Here is an 18,801-nt window from a genome sequence, read left to right on the forward strand (position 1 = left end):
CTACTGATATAGCAAGTCATACATTAGATGGCATTTTTACTAATTATAAGGAGCTAAAGGTCAAATCAACTAGATCACTGACCTGGACTGATCATAAAGCTATAATATTTACACAAAAAATCTCAATAAAGGTTACTACAGCTAACGCCACTCAGCAGCCTGGTAAAATCAGATCTTGGAAAAATATTAACACTACGAAGTTTATAGATTTTGGCTGCTTCCAAGCCAGTTTTAGTGAAAATCCTAATGAAGCCACATCTAATTACAAGGACTGGATTAATGCAGCAGTGTCCTCAACAGTCCCCATAAAAATGCTTCTAAAACTTAGAAGCAATCTCACTGCTCTTCAACGGACCTGAGATTTTTTAAACAAAAGTGCAGGTGCTAAGAGAGGGTGTGGCGAGAAAACTATTGTGGAAGAGAAAGATCTGAATACACGCAATACTTACTGGACTATAAGCGCTTGATCATAGAGAACAAATCCAAATATTTTACAGACAAAATTAACTTGGCCAAAATTCGGCTAGGGGGCTATTCAAAAGGGTTAGAACACTCTGTGGTACGGATGCCCCCAATACTCTAGAGCCCGATCAAACTATGTGTAATAAGATGGCCGCTTTCTTTCTAGAAAAGATTAAGCAAATATATTGTCAATTTGTTCCCAGCCAGAACATAAATTTGTTGGGTAACTGTCTGGCTAGGTCACAGACATTACAGACAACGCTTCTGGAGTTTCCCCTGCTCAATGATGACAAAGTCAAGTTGGTCATTGAATCCACAAAATCTTGCCCTCTGTTAGACCTCTGTCCACCAACAATTTTACAATCGGCAACTATCACTATTTCCGGTCACCTCACTTTACATTTAAACTCAGTCATTCAAGCAGGGATCTTTCCAGCTGTTTGGAAGAAAGCTTCCATTCTTCCTCAATTGAAAAATGCCCTCACTCGATCCCACAAGGTTAAGAATTTCAGACCTGCCTTTTGGCTTCCCTTTCCAGCAAAAATACCGGAAAAACATCTTAATTCTGACCTCTCGTCCTTTTTGGACACTAATGAGCTTCTAGGTGGTGTTCTGTACGGATTCAGGGAACACCTCAGTACAGAGTCCACTCTGGTATCGACAACAGAAGAAATAAGAATGATCAGGGGAAATGGAGAGAAAGCGGCATTGATCTTACTTGATCGATCTGCCACTTTCGACACTGTTTCCCATACAGTGCTTATCAAAAGTCTGGATAGCATTGGTGTCGGGGGCTCTGCATGGGATCCGTTGACTTCATTTCTCTCAATTAAAGAATAAATAGTTGCCTTTGGTGACCTTATATCAACATCTTTCATATTATCATATGGGGTCCCTTGGCGATCTTCCATGAGCCAGACCCCTTTTAACAAAGAAATTGGCACCACTAGCCAAGCTGATTAGGTTGTTTGGTTTTTTCACCGTATTGTATGCGGATGATACACAGATTGTAGTTTCAATTTCAGAAAATCCTTTAGATGTTGCTAATCGCTTCAGAATACGTATGCATGAGGTGGTAGGCTGGATGGGACATAACTGTCTTAAGTTGAATTCTGAGAAGACAGAGGTTGTACTTTTTGTAAAGAAACATGGTCCTGGAATCCTACATGGTGGCCTCAGGAACTCACGCCCCCCTCCAGTCTCTAAGGTCAGAAATCTGAGGGTCATTTTGGACAATGAACTTACTTTTGCAGATCAGATGAATCAAACTACCTCTTCCTGTTTTGATCTTTTAATTACATTAAAAAAGATCCTTCTGTTTATTTGTTTCGATTTACAGAAATCAGTAATAACTACATTAGTCCTTTCCATGATTGATTACTGTAATGCCCTTTATATGGGAATAAAAAAAGGCACATGAACAAGTTGCAGACACTTGAAAATGCAGCAGCTCATCTTCAAATGAACATTCCTAAATACTGCTTCACTGACTTCCAGCTAGGAAAATAGCTTTGACTGTGCTTTGTTTGGCATACAAAGCACTTCATGATTCAGGCCCCTCTACTTGAGAAAGTAATGAATATTAATTGGTGATCATTTGAGCTAAAAGTAGCAGAGTTAATGAAGAAAGTAAATCATGCAAATACCTTTGTCAGTCACGCATTGCCTTTGGAACTCGTAGAACTCAATGACTTATTTATTCCATGCCTGTTCAAACCATAACAAATGACTCCAATGTTTGTATTTAAAAGAAAAAGGACCTCAAATGTGAGTAGGACCCTCACACTTCAGCCTCACCTCACATCCAGTCGTGTTGTTTTCTCTTGTCGCAAACAAATCCAGTGCTGGTTTGCCCCAAACTTGGAAGATCCTGTTCACCTGCTTCTGCTCTAATTCCCATTCGTGACAGCCCGAAAGAGACGTGCTTAGGTTGTCGGCCAAAGTGTTGTGAAGGCCCTTGACGTGCTCTGCTCTTAGGGTTATCTTGTGTGTTGTAGCCCACTCCCAGAGCTCCTGAGCCTCCTGCGAAAGAGACAGCGACCTTGTTCCTCCTTGCTTGTTGATGTAATACATGCTGGTCGTATTGTCGGTCTGGACCAGCACTGAAGCACCCGCAATCCTCGGGAGAAATGCTTGCAGAGAGAGAAAGATGGCGCGAAGCTCTAATCTGTTGATATGCTGTTGACTGTATTCTTGGGACCATCTTCCCTGAATCTGTAAGTCTTGGAGATGGCCTCCCCATCCCTCCATGGAAGCGTCTGTTGTTAGAACGAATTCTAGAGGAGTTGGTAGAAAAGAAAGACCCGGAGCCAAGTTTGCCATCTGAGACCACCAATGCAGGGTCTATCATGCGCGGTGTAATCATGATGGAGTCGTTGAACGACCCTACGGCTTGCTGCCATTGCAGATGCAATTCCTCCTGCAGTGGTCTCATTCTGAGTCGTGCTAACGGTACAAGGTTTATTGCAGATGAGCACATCCCCAGAAGAGACGCGAACATCCGTACAGAAACTGACTTTCTTTTTGCGATTGATATTGCCAATTTTTGTAGACGGAGCTGACGGTCCTTTGACAAGAATGCTTTGCACCGTATGGTGTCTATCATCACTCCCAAAAAAAGGAATCATCTGAAGAGGACGCAGTTGAGATTTGCTTTTGTTGAGAGTGAGGCCTAGGGTTGAAAATGGACATAGGCATGCTGAGACAGCCTCCTCGGCTGCCTGCTTTGAAGGACCTTTGAGCAACCAGTCCTCTAAATAAGGGAAAACTTGTATTCCTTGAGACCTTAGAGTCGCTGCCACTGGTGCGAGACATTTCGTGAAGATCCTTGGTGCAGATTTCAGTCCAAACGGAAGGACCTTGAACTGATAGTGGACGCCAGCCACTGTGAATCGCAGGTATTTGCGATGCTTGGGATGTATAGGGATGTGAAAGTACGCGTCCTCCAGATCCAGAGAAGCCATAAAATCCCCTTTGTTGAGGCAGCTCAAAACTTCGGCCAGCGTAACCATCCGTAAACTTTGTTTCTTCAGAAATTTGAGTTTGCGGAGGTCCAGAATAGGGCGCCACTCTCCTGACTTTTTCTTGATGAGTAAAAAACGAGAATAGAACCCTGTTCCCTTTTGAGATGATGGAACCTTCTCTATTGCATTCTTGTTGAGCATTTTTAAGGCTTCTTTGAACAGTAATTGAAGACGATGGGAAAGAGGACCACTGGGCGGGGTAGTAGGTGGTCGTTTTAAGAATTCCAGGGTGTGACCGTTGCTGACTAGATCGAGAACCCATCGATCCGAGGTGATCTGTTCCCACTTGTGTGCAAAAGTTGAAATTTTTGCGCCCACGGGGAGGGAGGGAGGGATGACTGGCGTCCTGCGTAAATCATTGTTTTCTGTTGGCATCGCGACCCTGATTGTTCGATCGCTTTCGTCCGCCCTGGCGAGAGAAACTACTCGAGGAAGATTGCTTGTAAGATGATCGCCCGTAAGGCTGTCTATACTGTGTTTGATATTGTCTATTTTGTTGATTTTGATACCCTCCTCTTGATGGAAAGCCACGACCTCTTGCACCACGGAAAGATCCACGCCTATATTGGAAAGCCGACAATGATTTAGCCATATCTGTATCTGTCTTAATCGCGAGGAGGGCCTCATCTATATGTTTCCCGAATAAGGACTCACCATCATAGGCCATGTCTATAATTTTTGCTTGTACCTCTGGCCTGAAAGATGTTGCTTTAAGCCATCCTTGGCGTCTAAGTACTGCAGCACCGGCAAGTTGCCTAAAGTTGGTGTTGGTGTCAAGAATTCCTGTCATACAAGGGAAACACGCCCTTATGTAAACAGGAGAGCTGTTACATAACTCAAGGGAAACACGCCCTTATGTAAACAGGAGAGCTGTTACATAACTCAAGGGAAACACGCCCTTATGTAAACAGGAGAGCTGTTACATAACTCAAGGGAAACACGCCCTTATGTAAACAGGAGAGCTGTTACATAACTCAAGGAAAACACGCCCTATAAAGGGAGGAACCGGGAGGTACAAGGCTGTCGGATATTGTGTTTACACCGACGTACCTGCTTCGTGAAGAGCAGTGTTCCGGAGTGGTGCTCCAGTAAGGCAAGAACGGAGGTAGGTCGAGTCGTTACTCCCTGGGCCGTGTCTTGCCCCATCGTCACCTGTGAAGGACCCGGAAGCTCTACCGGTCAACCATTGAGCTTCGCTTTTTGACTCGGCTGAGTCCAAGCGCAGTGGCGCTTTTGCTGGTTGGAGTCGTAACTCCCAGCCCGACCAGAGACACAGGGACTGCCAGCTGTAACGCACACCAGGAGGTGTTTGCCGCGTTACAGACTCGGAAGTCCACAGGATCGATCAAGCGGCTGCTCTCGGTTCAGTCTTCTTGCTTGTGATTGGGGTATCGGTGACGCATCACCAGGAGGTGACTCCGCGTCCCGGTGCAGTCTGAGGAAGAGGTTGAGCGGCTGCTCCCTTCAGGTAGAGACCCCGGCTGGGTGTTTCCCTGACTCCTCGATTCTCCCCAACACTCTTCGTGCCCCTCACAGCCTACCGATTGGCATTGTCGGCCATTTCATTTCTGCCCTCTGTTGGCATACGCCGGGATCGGCGTATATGCAGAGGACGGTTAGGACCATCCGTGCTGTGGGCTGGTAACGTACTTAGCCTGGAGGATTCCAGTGACTATAACTTTTGTTTGTTCTTTGTATTTTATTTGCCTTCATTAAAAGAACTAACCCTTCACAAGTGGTTGCGTCCTCATTGTCGTGTCTGTTAAACGATCCTGAGACGTTCAGGGCGTTACAAAATATCCGACCCCTTGCCTCTCATCAGTGTACTTCTGGAACAGGTCAAGAAACCTCGTATCTACACCAAGTTGGATTTGAAAGGGGCATACCATCTGGTGCGCATGAGGGACGGAGACGAGTGGAAGACCGCCTTTAAGACCAGGTTCGGCCTTTTTGAGTACCTCGTCATGCCGTTCTGTCTGTGCAACGCCCCGGCAGCCTTTCAGTACTTTTTGAATGAGGTATTCAGAGAGGAGTTGGATATCTACGTGGTCGTATATATCGACGACATCCTCATCTATTCGTCCAGTGTGGAGGAGCACGTACACCACGTCAAAGCTGTGCTCCAAAAGCTGAGGGAAAACATGCTGTTTTGTAAACTCAGCAAGTGTGACTTCCACGTCACATCCGTGGAATTCCTCGGAGTGATGCTGAGTCCAGAGGGACAGGAGATGGCAGAACGAAAGATCAAGGCGGTGAAAGAATGGCCGGTGCCCCAAAGCGTGAAGGACGTCCAAAGTTTCATTGGCTTCGCCAACTTTTACAGGCGGTTTATAGATGGATTTTCAGGAGTGGTGACCCCAATCACACAGCTACTGAGGAAGTCCAAGGAGTTTGTCTGGTCCCCTGAAGCGAACAAAGCCTTTGAGGCCCTGAAAAGCGCCTTTGGTAAGGCGCCGGTGTTGGCTCACCCCGATCCGGATCTCCCCTACGTGGTGGAAGCGGACGCGTCGGATGTGGCGCTGGGGGCTATCTTGTCCCAACGCAACCACGACACAGGGGTGCTTCATCCCGTTGCGTACATGTCCCGCAAACTCAACGACGCCGAACGCAACTACCATATTGCGGAGAAGGAGCTTCTCGCAATCAAGGACGCCTTCACCGAATGGAGGCATTGGTTGATGGGGGCAAGACATGTGGTATCGGTGTACACGGACCATCGGAACCTACAGTTCATGACGGCCACTAGACACCTTTCTCCCAGGCAGCTGCGGTGGATGATCTTCTTTGCGGGGTTCAACTTCCGCATCACATATCGGCCGGGGACGGAAAACCAGAAGGCGGACGCCCTGTCCCGTCAATCTGCAGTTAAGGAACCATTGCCTGCAACCAAGCGTTCCATCATTTCCCCGAGGATGGTATTGGGGGTTATCCAACCGGATACTTTCCTGAGGGGAATAAAGAGAGGGATCAGGTCATTCGCATGGCGGAGGTGGCTCCTCAGTCACAGAGAATGGCAGCTGAAGGACGGGATACCCCTGAAGGGCAGGTGCCTATTGATACCCACGCCTAGGCTAAGGAAACAAGCATTCATCTGGTGCCATGACTCTCCATGCGCAGGTCATTTGGGCTTTGAAAAAACGGTGGCTAGCATGGGACGGCATTTCTGGTGGCCAACCATGAGAGTGGATGTCAGGAGGTGGGGACAGGAGTGTCCTACGTGTGCTACCATGAAGGCCGACCATGGCCGAACCCAAGGGCTCTTACATCCACTTCCGACCCCGGATAGACCATGGGATAGCATATCACTGGACTTCGTGGTGGGCCTACCGGTAGACCAGGGGATGACGGCAATACTGGTGGTGGTGGATTACTTGACGAAAATGGGGCACTTCATCCCCTGCAAGAGAGTCCCTACGGCCGGGGAATTGGCGTCACTACTCCTAAAGAATGTGGTACGACTGCATGGATTACCTGGGGTGATCGTGTCGGACCGGGGGTCGCAGTTTACTGCGCAATTCTGGAAGACTTGGTGCACTGCGCTGCATGTTAAGACCGCCCTGTCCACCAGCTACCACCCTCAAACGGACGGCCAAACCGAGCGCCTGAACCAAACGCTCAAACAGTATCTGCGATGTTTTGTGGACCAGGGCAGGGAAGAATGGGTCGACTTGCTATGGGTTGCAGAGATAGCCTATAACAACGCCACTCACAGCTCCACACAGTCATCTCCGTTCTATAGCAACTATGGCCAACATCCCAGGTTCTTACCATATCTACATCCGTTCAGAGAGGACAGGATTCCCGCCACAGCGGACAGGGTGGCACACATAAAAGACACGTTGATGCGCTCAAGGGCTGTCCTAATAGAGGCCAAGAGAAGATACAAGGCTGCGGCAGATAGGAAGAGAAGGCCCGGGCCACTGTACCGCACTGGAGACTACGTCTGGATATCCACAAGAAACATGAGGTTTCGAAAGAACAGTGTGTTCCATCCCAAGTACATGGGCCCCTATCGAATTACCAAGTGTATGGGTCCCGTGAACATGAAGGTGTGCTTGCCCCAGTCATTGCGGATACACCCTGTCTTTCATGTATCATTGCTCAAACCAGCACCCTCCAAGCCGTCTGGGACACCTAGGCCGGTATGCGTGGAGTCGGAGGTGGAGTATGAAGTGTCGGGCATACGGGCGTCCAAATGGCGCAGGGGGAAGCTGTGGTACCTGGTTGCGTGGAAAGGCTATGGCCCGGAGGAGCATTCATGGGAACCGGCTGAAGGGGTTCATGCTCCGCGCTTGGTCTCCTTGTTCCATCGGCGTTTTCCTGCCAGCGCTGGACCCGTGGGGAGCCGCTGAGAGGGAGGATGTACTGTCAAGAATTCCTGTCATACAAGGGAAACACGCCCTTATGTAAACAGGAGAGCTGTTACATAACTCAAGGGAAACACGCCCTTATGTAAACAGGAGAGCTGTTACATAACTCAAGGGAAACACGCCCTTATGTAAACAGGAGAGCTGTTACATAACTCAAGGGAAACACGCCCTTATGTAAACAGGAGAGCTGTTACATAACTCAAGGGAAACCCGCCCTTATGTAAACAGGAGAGCTGTTACATAACTCAAGGAAAACACGCCCTATAAAGGGAGGAACCGGGAGGTACAAGGCTGTCGGATATTGTGTTTACACCGACGTACCTGCTTCGTGAAGAGCAGTGTTCCGGAGTGGTGCTCCAGTAAGGCAAGAACGGAGGTAGGTCGAGTCGTTACTCCCTGGGCCGTGTCTTGCCCCATCGTCACCTGTGAAGGACCCGGAAGCTCTACCGGTCAACCATTGAGCTTCGCTTTTTGACTCGGCTGAGTCCAAGCGCAGTGGCGCTTTTGCTGGTTGGAGTCGTAACTCCCAGCCCGACCAGAGACACAGGGACTGCCAGCTGTAACGCACACCAGGAGGTGTTTGCCGCGTTACAGACTCGGAAGTCCACAGGATCGATCGAGCGGCTGCTCTCGGTTCAGTCTTCTTGCTTGTGATTGGGGTATCGGTGACGCATCACCAGGAGGTGACTCCGCGTCCCGGTGCAGTCTGAGGAAGAGGTTGAGCGGCTGCTCCCTTCAGGTAGAGACCCCGGCTGGGTGTTTCCCTGACTCCTCGATTCTCCCCAACACTCTTCGTGCCCCTCACAGCCTACCGATTGGCATTGTCGGCCATTTCATTTCTGCCCTCTGTTGGCCTACGCCGGGATCGGCGTATATGCAGAGGACGGTTAGGACCATCCGTGCTGTGGGCTGGTAACGTACTTAGCCTGGAGGATTCCAGTGACTATAACTTTTGTTTGTTCTTTGTATTTTATTTGCCTTCATTAAAAGAACTAACCCTTCACAAGTGGTTGCGTCCTCATTGTCGTGTCTGTTAAACGATCCTGAGACGTTCAGGGCGTTACAGTTGGCAATGTCCAGAGCGCAGTCTATGATCTTGGATGCGGCTCGTTCTCCCTCCAAAAGTATCTTCCTTGCATCTTGTTTACGTTCCTCAGGAATGAGATCTATATATTTTGACAACTCTGACCACATCTGGCGGTCATAACGGCAGAGTATGACCAAAGAATTTGCTGCTTTAATGGAGGTTGCAGCCATAGTAGAGAACTGTTTACCAATAAGGTCTAATCTCCGTCCTTTCTTATCTGGTGGCGTTGATATCAGCGTAGCTGGATTTTGGGATCTTTGTTGGGCGGCTTGTGATATAACGGAATCTGGTCGGGGAGGATCAATTAGACAAGATGGAGTTCCCGGAGGAGCACGATATTTTTTGGCAATGCGAGGGAGGACAGCCGGAATGGAGGCAGGTGTTGTCATTTTTATCCCCTCATTCCAGATATAATCAATGATGGCGATCGCTCTGGTGATTTTTCTGTGCTCTTCTTTAAAGTCATGCAGGAAGCAATCCGTATGTTCCACTGTGACTGGCAATTGAAATCTGGTTGCGGCACGTTGCATCAGGTTATGAAAGCCATTAATATCCTCAGGAGGAAACTCCGAAGGCTGAGGAATGGGTGGAGAAGGCATTGGTATGATATAGTCATCCCAAGGATCCAGAGTCACGTCTTTATCCAGCACTTCACCCTCTTCGATCTCTTCCTCATCAGAGGAAGTGGTATCATGGTGTGATCGTGGCCCCGAGCCAGAAGGATGAGGCGGTGAACTCTGTATTTCCTTCTGCGGTAGTGAGTGTGACTCTTCAGCAGGTTGTAAATCAGGGACAGCCTGTTGTGGGGGAAACCGTTGGCGGTAATCCGCCAACATGGCCTGAAGATCCTGTATGAGTGTAGGAGGGAGATAACTCGTTTCCCTATGATCCCAATCCCTTTTGGGATGTCTGTAATGTGGTGTAGAGAGGCCTTCCTGGTAAAAGTGCTCCTGGTAATCCTCTTCCTCATCTTCATCTTGGCATTTTATATGAAGTTCCGAAGGGTGCCGTGCTATGCCAAACGAACCCTCATCATCTTCTTCATCCTCTACATAGGTCTCTAAGATATGAGATGGCAGTAGAGGAGATATCTTGCTGTAATCATGCCTATGGAAAGTCTTTAATTGAAAATGAGTATAAGAGACAGGCGTAGTCTGAGAAACTGGTGGAATCGCCTTTAATAAACTTCTCGTCGACGGGCTCTTCGTCGTCGACGGAATGGTCGATGTATTCTACAGGTAAGTAACTTGTTTTCTTCTCCTTTAAACATACATTACAGCCAAATTGATCATTAAAAAGTGCTGTAAAATATGTCATTGTGCAGTATATTTTTCAAACCCCTTTTTGAGTTGTCTGTGTCTCTCTCTGCGCTTGTAAGGCGAGTGGTTTTTACGGTCAACCACTTGTAAATTTGACTATCCACAACTGCCTAGATTATTATACACAAACTTTCTTTTATTCTATTTACGGACAGTGTATTCTTTTTCTTGCTCAATATAGTTGTTTTCATATTAAGTGATAACCTTCCGAAAAAATGACATTGAAATGAAAGATGTGTTTTTCATTGGAGCGCTCTAGTTTCCATTTTTATCTCAAAGCTCTGACAGTGCAAGTTGGCATCCTGTTTTCCTTCTTATGTTTTTGTTTTTTACTGTAGTTGCTCATAAGAACCAGAGAGTGGAAAAATAGACATGAATAAGTACTTTGCTCTGCAAGTGCATGGTAGAGTAAAAACTAAATTACCAAACTGCCTTTACATTTTATGAAATCCGGAGTGCATGCATGCAAAGATTTAGTGAGTTAAAAATAGTCAAATGACAATAGAAGCATTCATATGTGATTTTATGTGCTTAAACAATATGCTGTGGAGAATGCTGATGCTTTACAGGGCTCCTAAATTCATGTGGGTTTTACTTTCTGAAGTATCTAGAACATTCATATGATTAAATACAAACAGTCTTCGACCATATAAGCACTTTTAACTATGCCTGTGTGTTTTCATTTTATAGAATTATCAGAGACCATGGTTTGATCAACCTCAGAAAATGTCAGAGTAAGTACTGAAAGCAGCACAACATAATGAAAAATGAGTGTGCAATATACATTGGGCTTTAACAGTGATTTAATATAAATGTACAAGTGCTGCATGCACCAACGTTTTTATAGAGGCCTCCATGTCATAGATATACCCTATTTTTAAGAGAAAACAGTCTTGTGGTTCCACCTCTCTTTGGAAGTGAAAAACTGTGTTCGTAACATGTCTTGCTGTAGATAGCTATGCTCTGTATTCTCCTGCCATCTAGCCCAGAGCGCTGACATTTGCGACTTGTTTTTCTTTGAAGAAATCTCTTGAGTTCCAAGGTATATTTTGACTGTTCTTTATGCCTACATTGTGCAAGGGCACTGACTCCCATTTTTTTTTCCGCCATCTGGTTCAGGCCTTATGACTGGAGCTCCAGGATCGAGGTGCACTTTCATGTTTTTTCCACTGCTCCCGGTCTTCTTTCAACTCTGATTAGAGCAGAAAATAACATACCACTGCCAACTCACTGCTGAGACCTCAGCGACACAGAAAATGCCTCTGGTCTGACCATCGCCAGATTTGTAATTTGTGTCTGTCACCTCAAGACTGTGACAGCAAGTGTGAGGTGTTCCTGGAATTCAGGTCCAAAAAGACTCCTCATCAACAGGGACAGACACTGGGCCCATCATAAGATGTACAGACACTCCACAGAGGACGTTGGTTATCTTCGGTGAAGAAACCCCGGGTGCAGAGGATATCAAGGAAGTGGGCTTCAGACATTCCGGCACACTAACTATTGCTGGATGCGGTTTTATCCTGCGGTTTAGATGATGAGGCAATATGGCCATGCAGAAGGACAATGCCACGGGTCAGGAGTATTGCAGAACCTCATATCAAGCCCATCCCTTCCCTCAAAGTGAGGCAGAGCACCACCCAAGAGGGTCGGGCCATTAGTCCTTCTAAGTTAAGTCAGTCCTCCAGGGCACCAAATTGCTCTGGCATAGGTCAATCTCACAAAAGCCCACAACCTGGCACCCCCTCCATCCACAAGTTTGCAACATCCCAACAAGCTGACAAGACTTGCATTTCGTCTTCCTCTGCACCAAAGTTCATGCCTGTGTTGAAAACGCCTGCAGGCTCCAAGACGCTGCTGGTGCTGAAAGACTACTCAGAGCCAACACTACCTTCTACACCAAAATACTGGTAGCCAAGACCTACCTCGACACTGAAGCAGCCCACTTTGAAGGTATTGCTTCCAAGGCCAACCATGTTTTATATATTGAGAATTTTAGTGCTCCAAAAGCCCCGTTGACTCCGAGCAATTCATTCCTTGATCACCTCCAAGTGGAGCTCAGTGCCTGGCAAAAGACACTATATCCATCCACAGACGGTAAAGATTACTACTAAACCACTGCCCAGAGTGGCTGACAGCCTACCACCTAAGCAGAAGCCAACCTTTGAGAAGGACTTGGTTTCAGCTTCAGAAGTGGCTACCAATCGACTTCCGGTCACACAGAGAGACACAAGGACAAGGGCACGAGCCCTATCCACTTCGCCCCTTCCACTCCTCCTACACCTCCTCTGCCCCCTCTTCCACCTCCTCCTCCTCCTTCCCTGCCATCTCTAGGCACAGTACCAAGGGCATATACAATCCTCAGCAGGATCACATAGCCTCCACCATGAAGATGAGACATATGACATAGCTGGGGAGCTAGGCGACAGGGGATAACCGTGGGATGATTATTCTCAGACCCTCCTGAGTACCCTGACCCAGATCTAGGTCCCTCCAAACCCTCTCCCCAGACAATACTACTACGAGGTAATAAAACGGGTATCCCAATACCATAAAGTGGACCTCCATATAATTCAGGAGGAGGACAATGTTTTAGGTGAGACCCTTTCAAAACAAAGACTATCCAGTTCTTATCCATGTCAAAGGCCAAGCTAAAATCGAGTACAGAGCCCTTTAAGGACTTGGTCAAAGCCAAGGTAGTATCCCCTAGGGTAGAGCAAAAATACAAGTCCTCCCTTTCTGACCCACCATACATCAAGAGACATGTAGATCCAGGCTCCTTAGTTGTCCACTCAGCACAAAAGAGTGTAAACTAGCTGGAGACTGGGTTCATAAGAAGCTTGACGCAGTAGGCAAGAGGGTGGCCGCAGGGATGGTTAACCACTGGTGCATTGCCAATTTTGTTGGCCTACTGGCACAGTTTGATGAGTCCCATTGAACCAGATGCAGGAGTTACTTCAACACTTGCCAGCTGAATACAGACAAAGAAGGGACAGTAGTTGTTCACAGAGGGCAAGACCATTTCTAACTCGGATATATGTTGTGCCCTTGATGCACCAGACACTGTAGCACTAGTGGTCAATACAAGTATCCTCATTTGACGTTATGCATGGCTCTGTATCTTGGGATATAAAACTGAGGTGCAACAACACCTGCTTAATCTCCTCTTTGATTGAAAACCTTTGCTTGGCCACAAGTTGAACAAATGTTGTAGAAGCTTTAAAAGGATATTGAAATGGTTAAGGCCATGTGGGACCTCCAAACCACTTGTCCAAGGGGGTCCTTTGGTAGGTCTCAATATTGTACAGGTTGTAATACAAACTCTCTAGATACAAGCTCTTACCAACAGCAACCGTATCAGCCTTACACTTCTAGAGATTACACAGTAGGGGTGTATAGTGGTAACAACAACAAAGGAAGAGCCATAACAGGTTCTGGCAAGGAAGCCTCCACCCCTACAAAACACTGACTACGTACACCTCTCAACCAAACACACAACACGTTTTGGGCTAGAATCAAATATTTCATGCCAAAATCAATCAATCTTTGTAAATTGTAATTGCAAGTTGTGCTCCCACTGTCATTTGGTCCTTTTTGCTATCCAAATAGAAGACTCGATCAACACCAAGAAGAGGGAAGACACTGTTTTCCAATCCAACCTTTGTGTCATCATCAGCACCAGTGCCTATCCCCTGGGAGGTTCCATCCTAGATGGTCCCCAGGTTGTTTTAACAGAATTTGCTAATGTGGCAAATGTCAAGAACTTAACACCTATGAAGCACACAGTCGACACACAGGTCTTCAAAGTAGCTCAACCATTTCTATACCTGCTTGAACCCATGCTTTCAGCACCCTACAGTGGTGTTCAGTGCTCAAGGTGAAAGTTATTCAATACAGTGATGACCAGCAAAGCAGAACCCTGGCCAACTGATAGACCAACCAATTCTTTTGGCCGAAACCATGTTGATGTTTCATTCATCCTAGTGAAGAATTTACAGCCCAGTATAGCAGTTTCCCCGCTTTGTTGCCCTAAGTCAGGGAGAGAATTGGACAAGGTCCAGTCAGAGACTCTGGGATGATTAGTAGAAAACACCCATGAAATGGCCCAAATACGCCCAACTATTATCACAAATTATTCGGTCCACAACAGAAGGTCACCACAGGTGGAACACATCAGCCACATTATTGAAATAAGAAAGGGAAACTTTCAAAAAGGATCTCACATTAAAGGAACTCTTGAAGGCAATATCCTAATTACAATACAGGAAAACACTGGGCGCTAATGGATTCCCAGTGGAATTCTTTAAATACTACAGGGACCTACTAAATCTCCATTGTTGGTGGTGTTTACTGTATCAAAAGATGAAGGAAGATTGCCCCAGCAATTGGAGGAAGTATACATTAGCACTATCCCTAAACCAGACATACGTCTGGACCAGTGTGGGTCCTATAGACCATCTGCACCTATCAAATAGAATCGACATTTTTGTCTGAAGTTGGAATGGAGATTTGTTACTGGGTTTACTGCACGTGAGGAAACTAAAAGATGCATGAAAGACAAACCACATAATGCTCACTTGAGCTTAACACTGGATCAGTTTGACCGGAAGCTCACACTGGAAAGAAACAACAACAAAAAAGCGGCAGGAGCTCTTTCAGGGTTTAAATACAGGAAAAGTTGCAAAGACAATCCATCTTTTTTAGTAATCTTTGTATACTTTGCCAGGTTGATGCCACTTCTGGCTGAGCTTTGCTCCAAGAAATACTTCAAGCTGCCATCTTTGTTTGGTACCTCTGCTCAAGCTTTTAATGTTGTACCAGTCATCTTAGATTAGTGCATAGAGCATGCAGAGGAAGTAATTATCTTTCTGTGGAAAAAACGCATCCTTAACTCCCCATTATTTATGAGAGTATTCCGTTTTTCCTCCCTGCGTAAAGTTTGAGTAAGTCGTTTTTAGTTCCCTTGCAGGATGGGACATACCAGGATAAATATGTGAATCCTACTTTCTGAGTGTTCACATGCCCCTTGCCACCCCCTTTTCCCAGAACCCCCTGCTTCTCTACCGTAAAGTTCTTGCTAAAGATTACCAGTTGAGGAATTGGAACTTCTGCATGTAAAAATCCACGAATCCTAATTCTTTAAATCACGATTGGTATTCTGCTAACATAGTTTGCTCATGTTATGAACCTACGTTAATCTTAGATTTGCAAACGTTTTTGGGAATGAGGCCCTGTGAGTTTTCAAACATGCCTTTCTAGAGAGACAATACTTGCAAGTGGCTTAGTTGTTTCCTCGGAAGTTCGAGACCATCAAAATGTATTTTGGCCCCCATAGTTATAGTAACATTGCATCTCTTTTGTTCAGTGGTTCCTTAGTGAGTGTAACCCCCCGCGCCATACCCTCCATCTTACACTCACTTGTTCACTCTTAGCCCCTCCCTCCCTCACAACCAGCACAAACCCTCTCAGTCAGAGACCAGCCAATCCCTCGGTAAGCTGCTTTTGGTTTTTACAAGATCATTTTGGAACCCTTGTTTCAGCAATTACAGCCCAAGGATTGGTAGAGAAAAAAGTTGGTATATGCAAACTACTTCTTCAGCCACCCTCAAATACTTCACGTAACACTTGTGCACTGAATGGACAGCATACTTTCATCCACAAGACACGTGGACTGAAGCTCAACCTCCTTTGAGTGCCCATAGTCCCCTTAACGGACTATACTTAACAGAACCTACTGGATTTTGAGGTATAAACCTGGTTAGTTTGGGTCACCAGACAGTAGCATCACTTCCCTTTGTAAACTCTTTGATGCACATATTCACTGTTTGTTATGACTTTAAGCATCCCATTTTGCTTTAATTGTGGATGCTGTAGTCTCAAGCATCCCGAAAGCAACAAAAAGGCAACATATTGCAAATTCAGAAAAGGTAAAAATATTTTTTAAAACATTGAAATAATACATAACAAACCTCTTTTAGAAGGGAACATGGGCTTCTTACTGTGCATTCTGCAAACCCAATAGTTTGAATACAAGGTCTAAGGCTTAGCCTCGCTCCCTTTTTAGATCGAAACCTAGCAGACAGTGCAGATGTTTGGTTTGCTAACGACATCTTGGGGACATTCGGAAAGCTTCCCTGGGGATGCATTCTACTCCTTGTTTCCCATTGGCTTTGTGGTTTGTAACTCACATTTGCTTGTTTTTTATTTGCTGGTTTTATTCATTTTCGGCTGTCCAGAATGAGTTTGTCCCTATCCTTGCCCAAACCCTGTTTACTGTATTCCTCCACCAGTACTGAATTTTTGTGAACAGGCCTTTAAATCTTGTTCTTATCTTGTCAGATTTGCTGTGCATTCAGAGACAAGAGGTCAAATGTCAGGCTCTGTCTTCCAGGGAGCTTGGTGTTTGCTTTTCTTTCTCTGACTTCAAAGTGAGAGGATTTATGTGACATTCCTGCTGGGGACCCATGTGAGACAAAGAGGCTGTAAGATGTTATTTTTTTGTAGCTAGATACTCTGGGTGTGCTGTACGATGTTTTTTTCTAGCACAAAACAAAATGTTATTGTCTGTAAATGAACAGCACAGATATCTCAGTATATGGAATGCATAAACGAAGCACAATTTTTGGTAATTCTAAAGTGTGATGGAATCAAATATTTTAATACAACTAAAACAAATCTGTACACTATTTCCACACATTATCGTGTGTGCGCTGTATATACTTTAATCCGTAAAACTGGATGATTGTGCAAATGTAACGGTCATTTCAATTCAAGTTGTGTTGTCTGTAATGGCAGTGCGCTAACACACCATGCATACTCCATCCTACCCCACTCATCTATACTCTGGACCACTCCATTACACTGCACTTTACTCTGCACCACTCCACACTATGGTACTCCACTCCACACTCTACTCTGCAGCACTCAATGCCTCTCTACTCTACACCACTCCACCCCAATGCACTCTACTCTGAAACAATGTACTCTACGCCCCTCTATTCCACTCTGCCCCACTTCACTGTACCATGCGCCACTTCACTCTACCCTGCTGCACTCTACGCCACTCTACTTTATACCGCTACACTCTAAATCAGTGCCCTCTGAACCACTTTACTCAAAATCAATGCACTCTTTAGCACTGCTCTCTATGCCAATGTACTCTGCACCACTGCACTCTACGCTACTATACTCTACAACACCCTACTGTACTCTACGTTGCTTTACTCCGCACCATTCTACGCCACTGCACTCTGTGCCAGTCTACTCTGCACCAGTGCACTCTAGACCACTATACTTTTCAACACTACTGCACTCTACGGCACTCTAATCTGCAATACTGCACTCTGTCACTGAACTCTACTCTCTCCACTATACTCTGCACCACTCTACTCTATGCCACACTACTTCCTGTTTGTACTAGTTTTATATGAATACTCACTTAATGCTCCCATTTTACTCCAGTTTTAAATGTTTGGGTCCCAGTTCTCAAAGGCACATGAGTACGTACTGTACATGCTCGAAAAGTGACTTAATGATTAGGCCCAAATATAGGAATATTTCTGCATCTGAACTGCATCCATTGCTGTTCGTGTTATCCTCAAGCTTAGTTCTGAATGAAACGGGCATGAAACAAGAAAAGGCATGGAAATTCTTAAATTTCTTTGAAGTTCTTATTCATAACGGAACAAAAACAATGTACTGATCATCTTGCTGTGTTTGGTCTCTCTACCCAGTTTGGCATTGTTATACATTTTTATGAAACATTTGCCTATTTGTTTACAGTTGCATACAACAAAACAGAAGTATATGTGCAATAGAAAGTTACTGCCCCTCTGTGGTTATAACTCGGTGGGCCAATGGTCAGGGATTATATAGCTCATTGGATATTTTCTCATCCTTTGAGAAGTCTTAGAAAGCGTAAACATCTGCATGGATGTTCCACCAATAACATCAATGCGTTTACTAACAGTCTTCGTCCACAATTCCTAATGGAATAGTGGACGAATTCCATATTTCAAATTTTAATTATTGGCATAGCCAATAGGTCTCGCCTTTGGGACCTTATAAGTATTTAGTTATGCAGTACAATATCCTTGGTGCAACAACATCAACTGTTGCATGGCTAAACATTTATAAGGTCCCAAATGCGAGACCTATTGGCTATGCCAATGCTTGTTTTCTTTTTGTTTAAAACATTTTCAGAACAGGGGACCAAGTCCCAAAGTCCTGTAATAGGCCACCGCAACATTTCGGTTCATATTAGGGCAGCCAATCGGAGCACTCACTTTCAAAAATTCTCCTCCGCCAATTGGAAGACTTGAAGTGTTCGAATTTCAGCCCAATAGTTAAGAAATCTATACATTTTGAACTTTAATTTGTCTAAAACTGCTAAACGGATTTACACCAAATCACAAAAAGCATGCCTTCTAGGTAAAGATCTAAGTTTCTGCCAAATTTGGTGTAATTCTGTTTACCTAAAATTCCCTACAGCAATTGCAAGGGAAAAAGAGGATTTTGGGACCCAGTCTTGATCGATCACACCA

At 45.5% G+C, this 18,801-nt stretch overlaps 1 protein-coding gene across 1 annotated transcript in view; it reads left to right on the forward strand.

Moving 5' to 3' along the window:
* The window catches only part of TADA2A (transcriptional adaptor 2A), a 215,335-nt gene that overhangs the window by 92,536 nt on the left and 103,998 nt on the right, over window positions 1-18,801 (forward strand). Inside the window, exon 9 of the mRNA XM_085649482.1 lies at window positions 10,952-10,995. Within this exon, the coding sequence (XP_085505608.1) occupies window positions 10,952-10,995 (44 nt within the window). The remainder of the gene's footprint in view (window positions 1-10,951; window positions 10,996-18,801) is intronic.

This window comes from Triturus cristatus, chromosome 3_2 (genome assembly GCF_964204655.1).
Source record: "Triturus cristatus chromosome 3_2, aTriCri1.1, whole genome shotgun sequence".
NCBI lineage: Eukaryota > Metazoa > Chordata > Amphibia > Caudata > Salamandridae > Triturus > Triturus cristatus.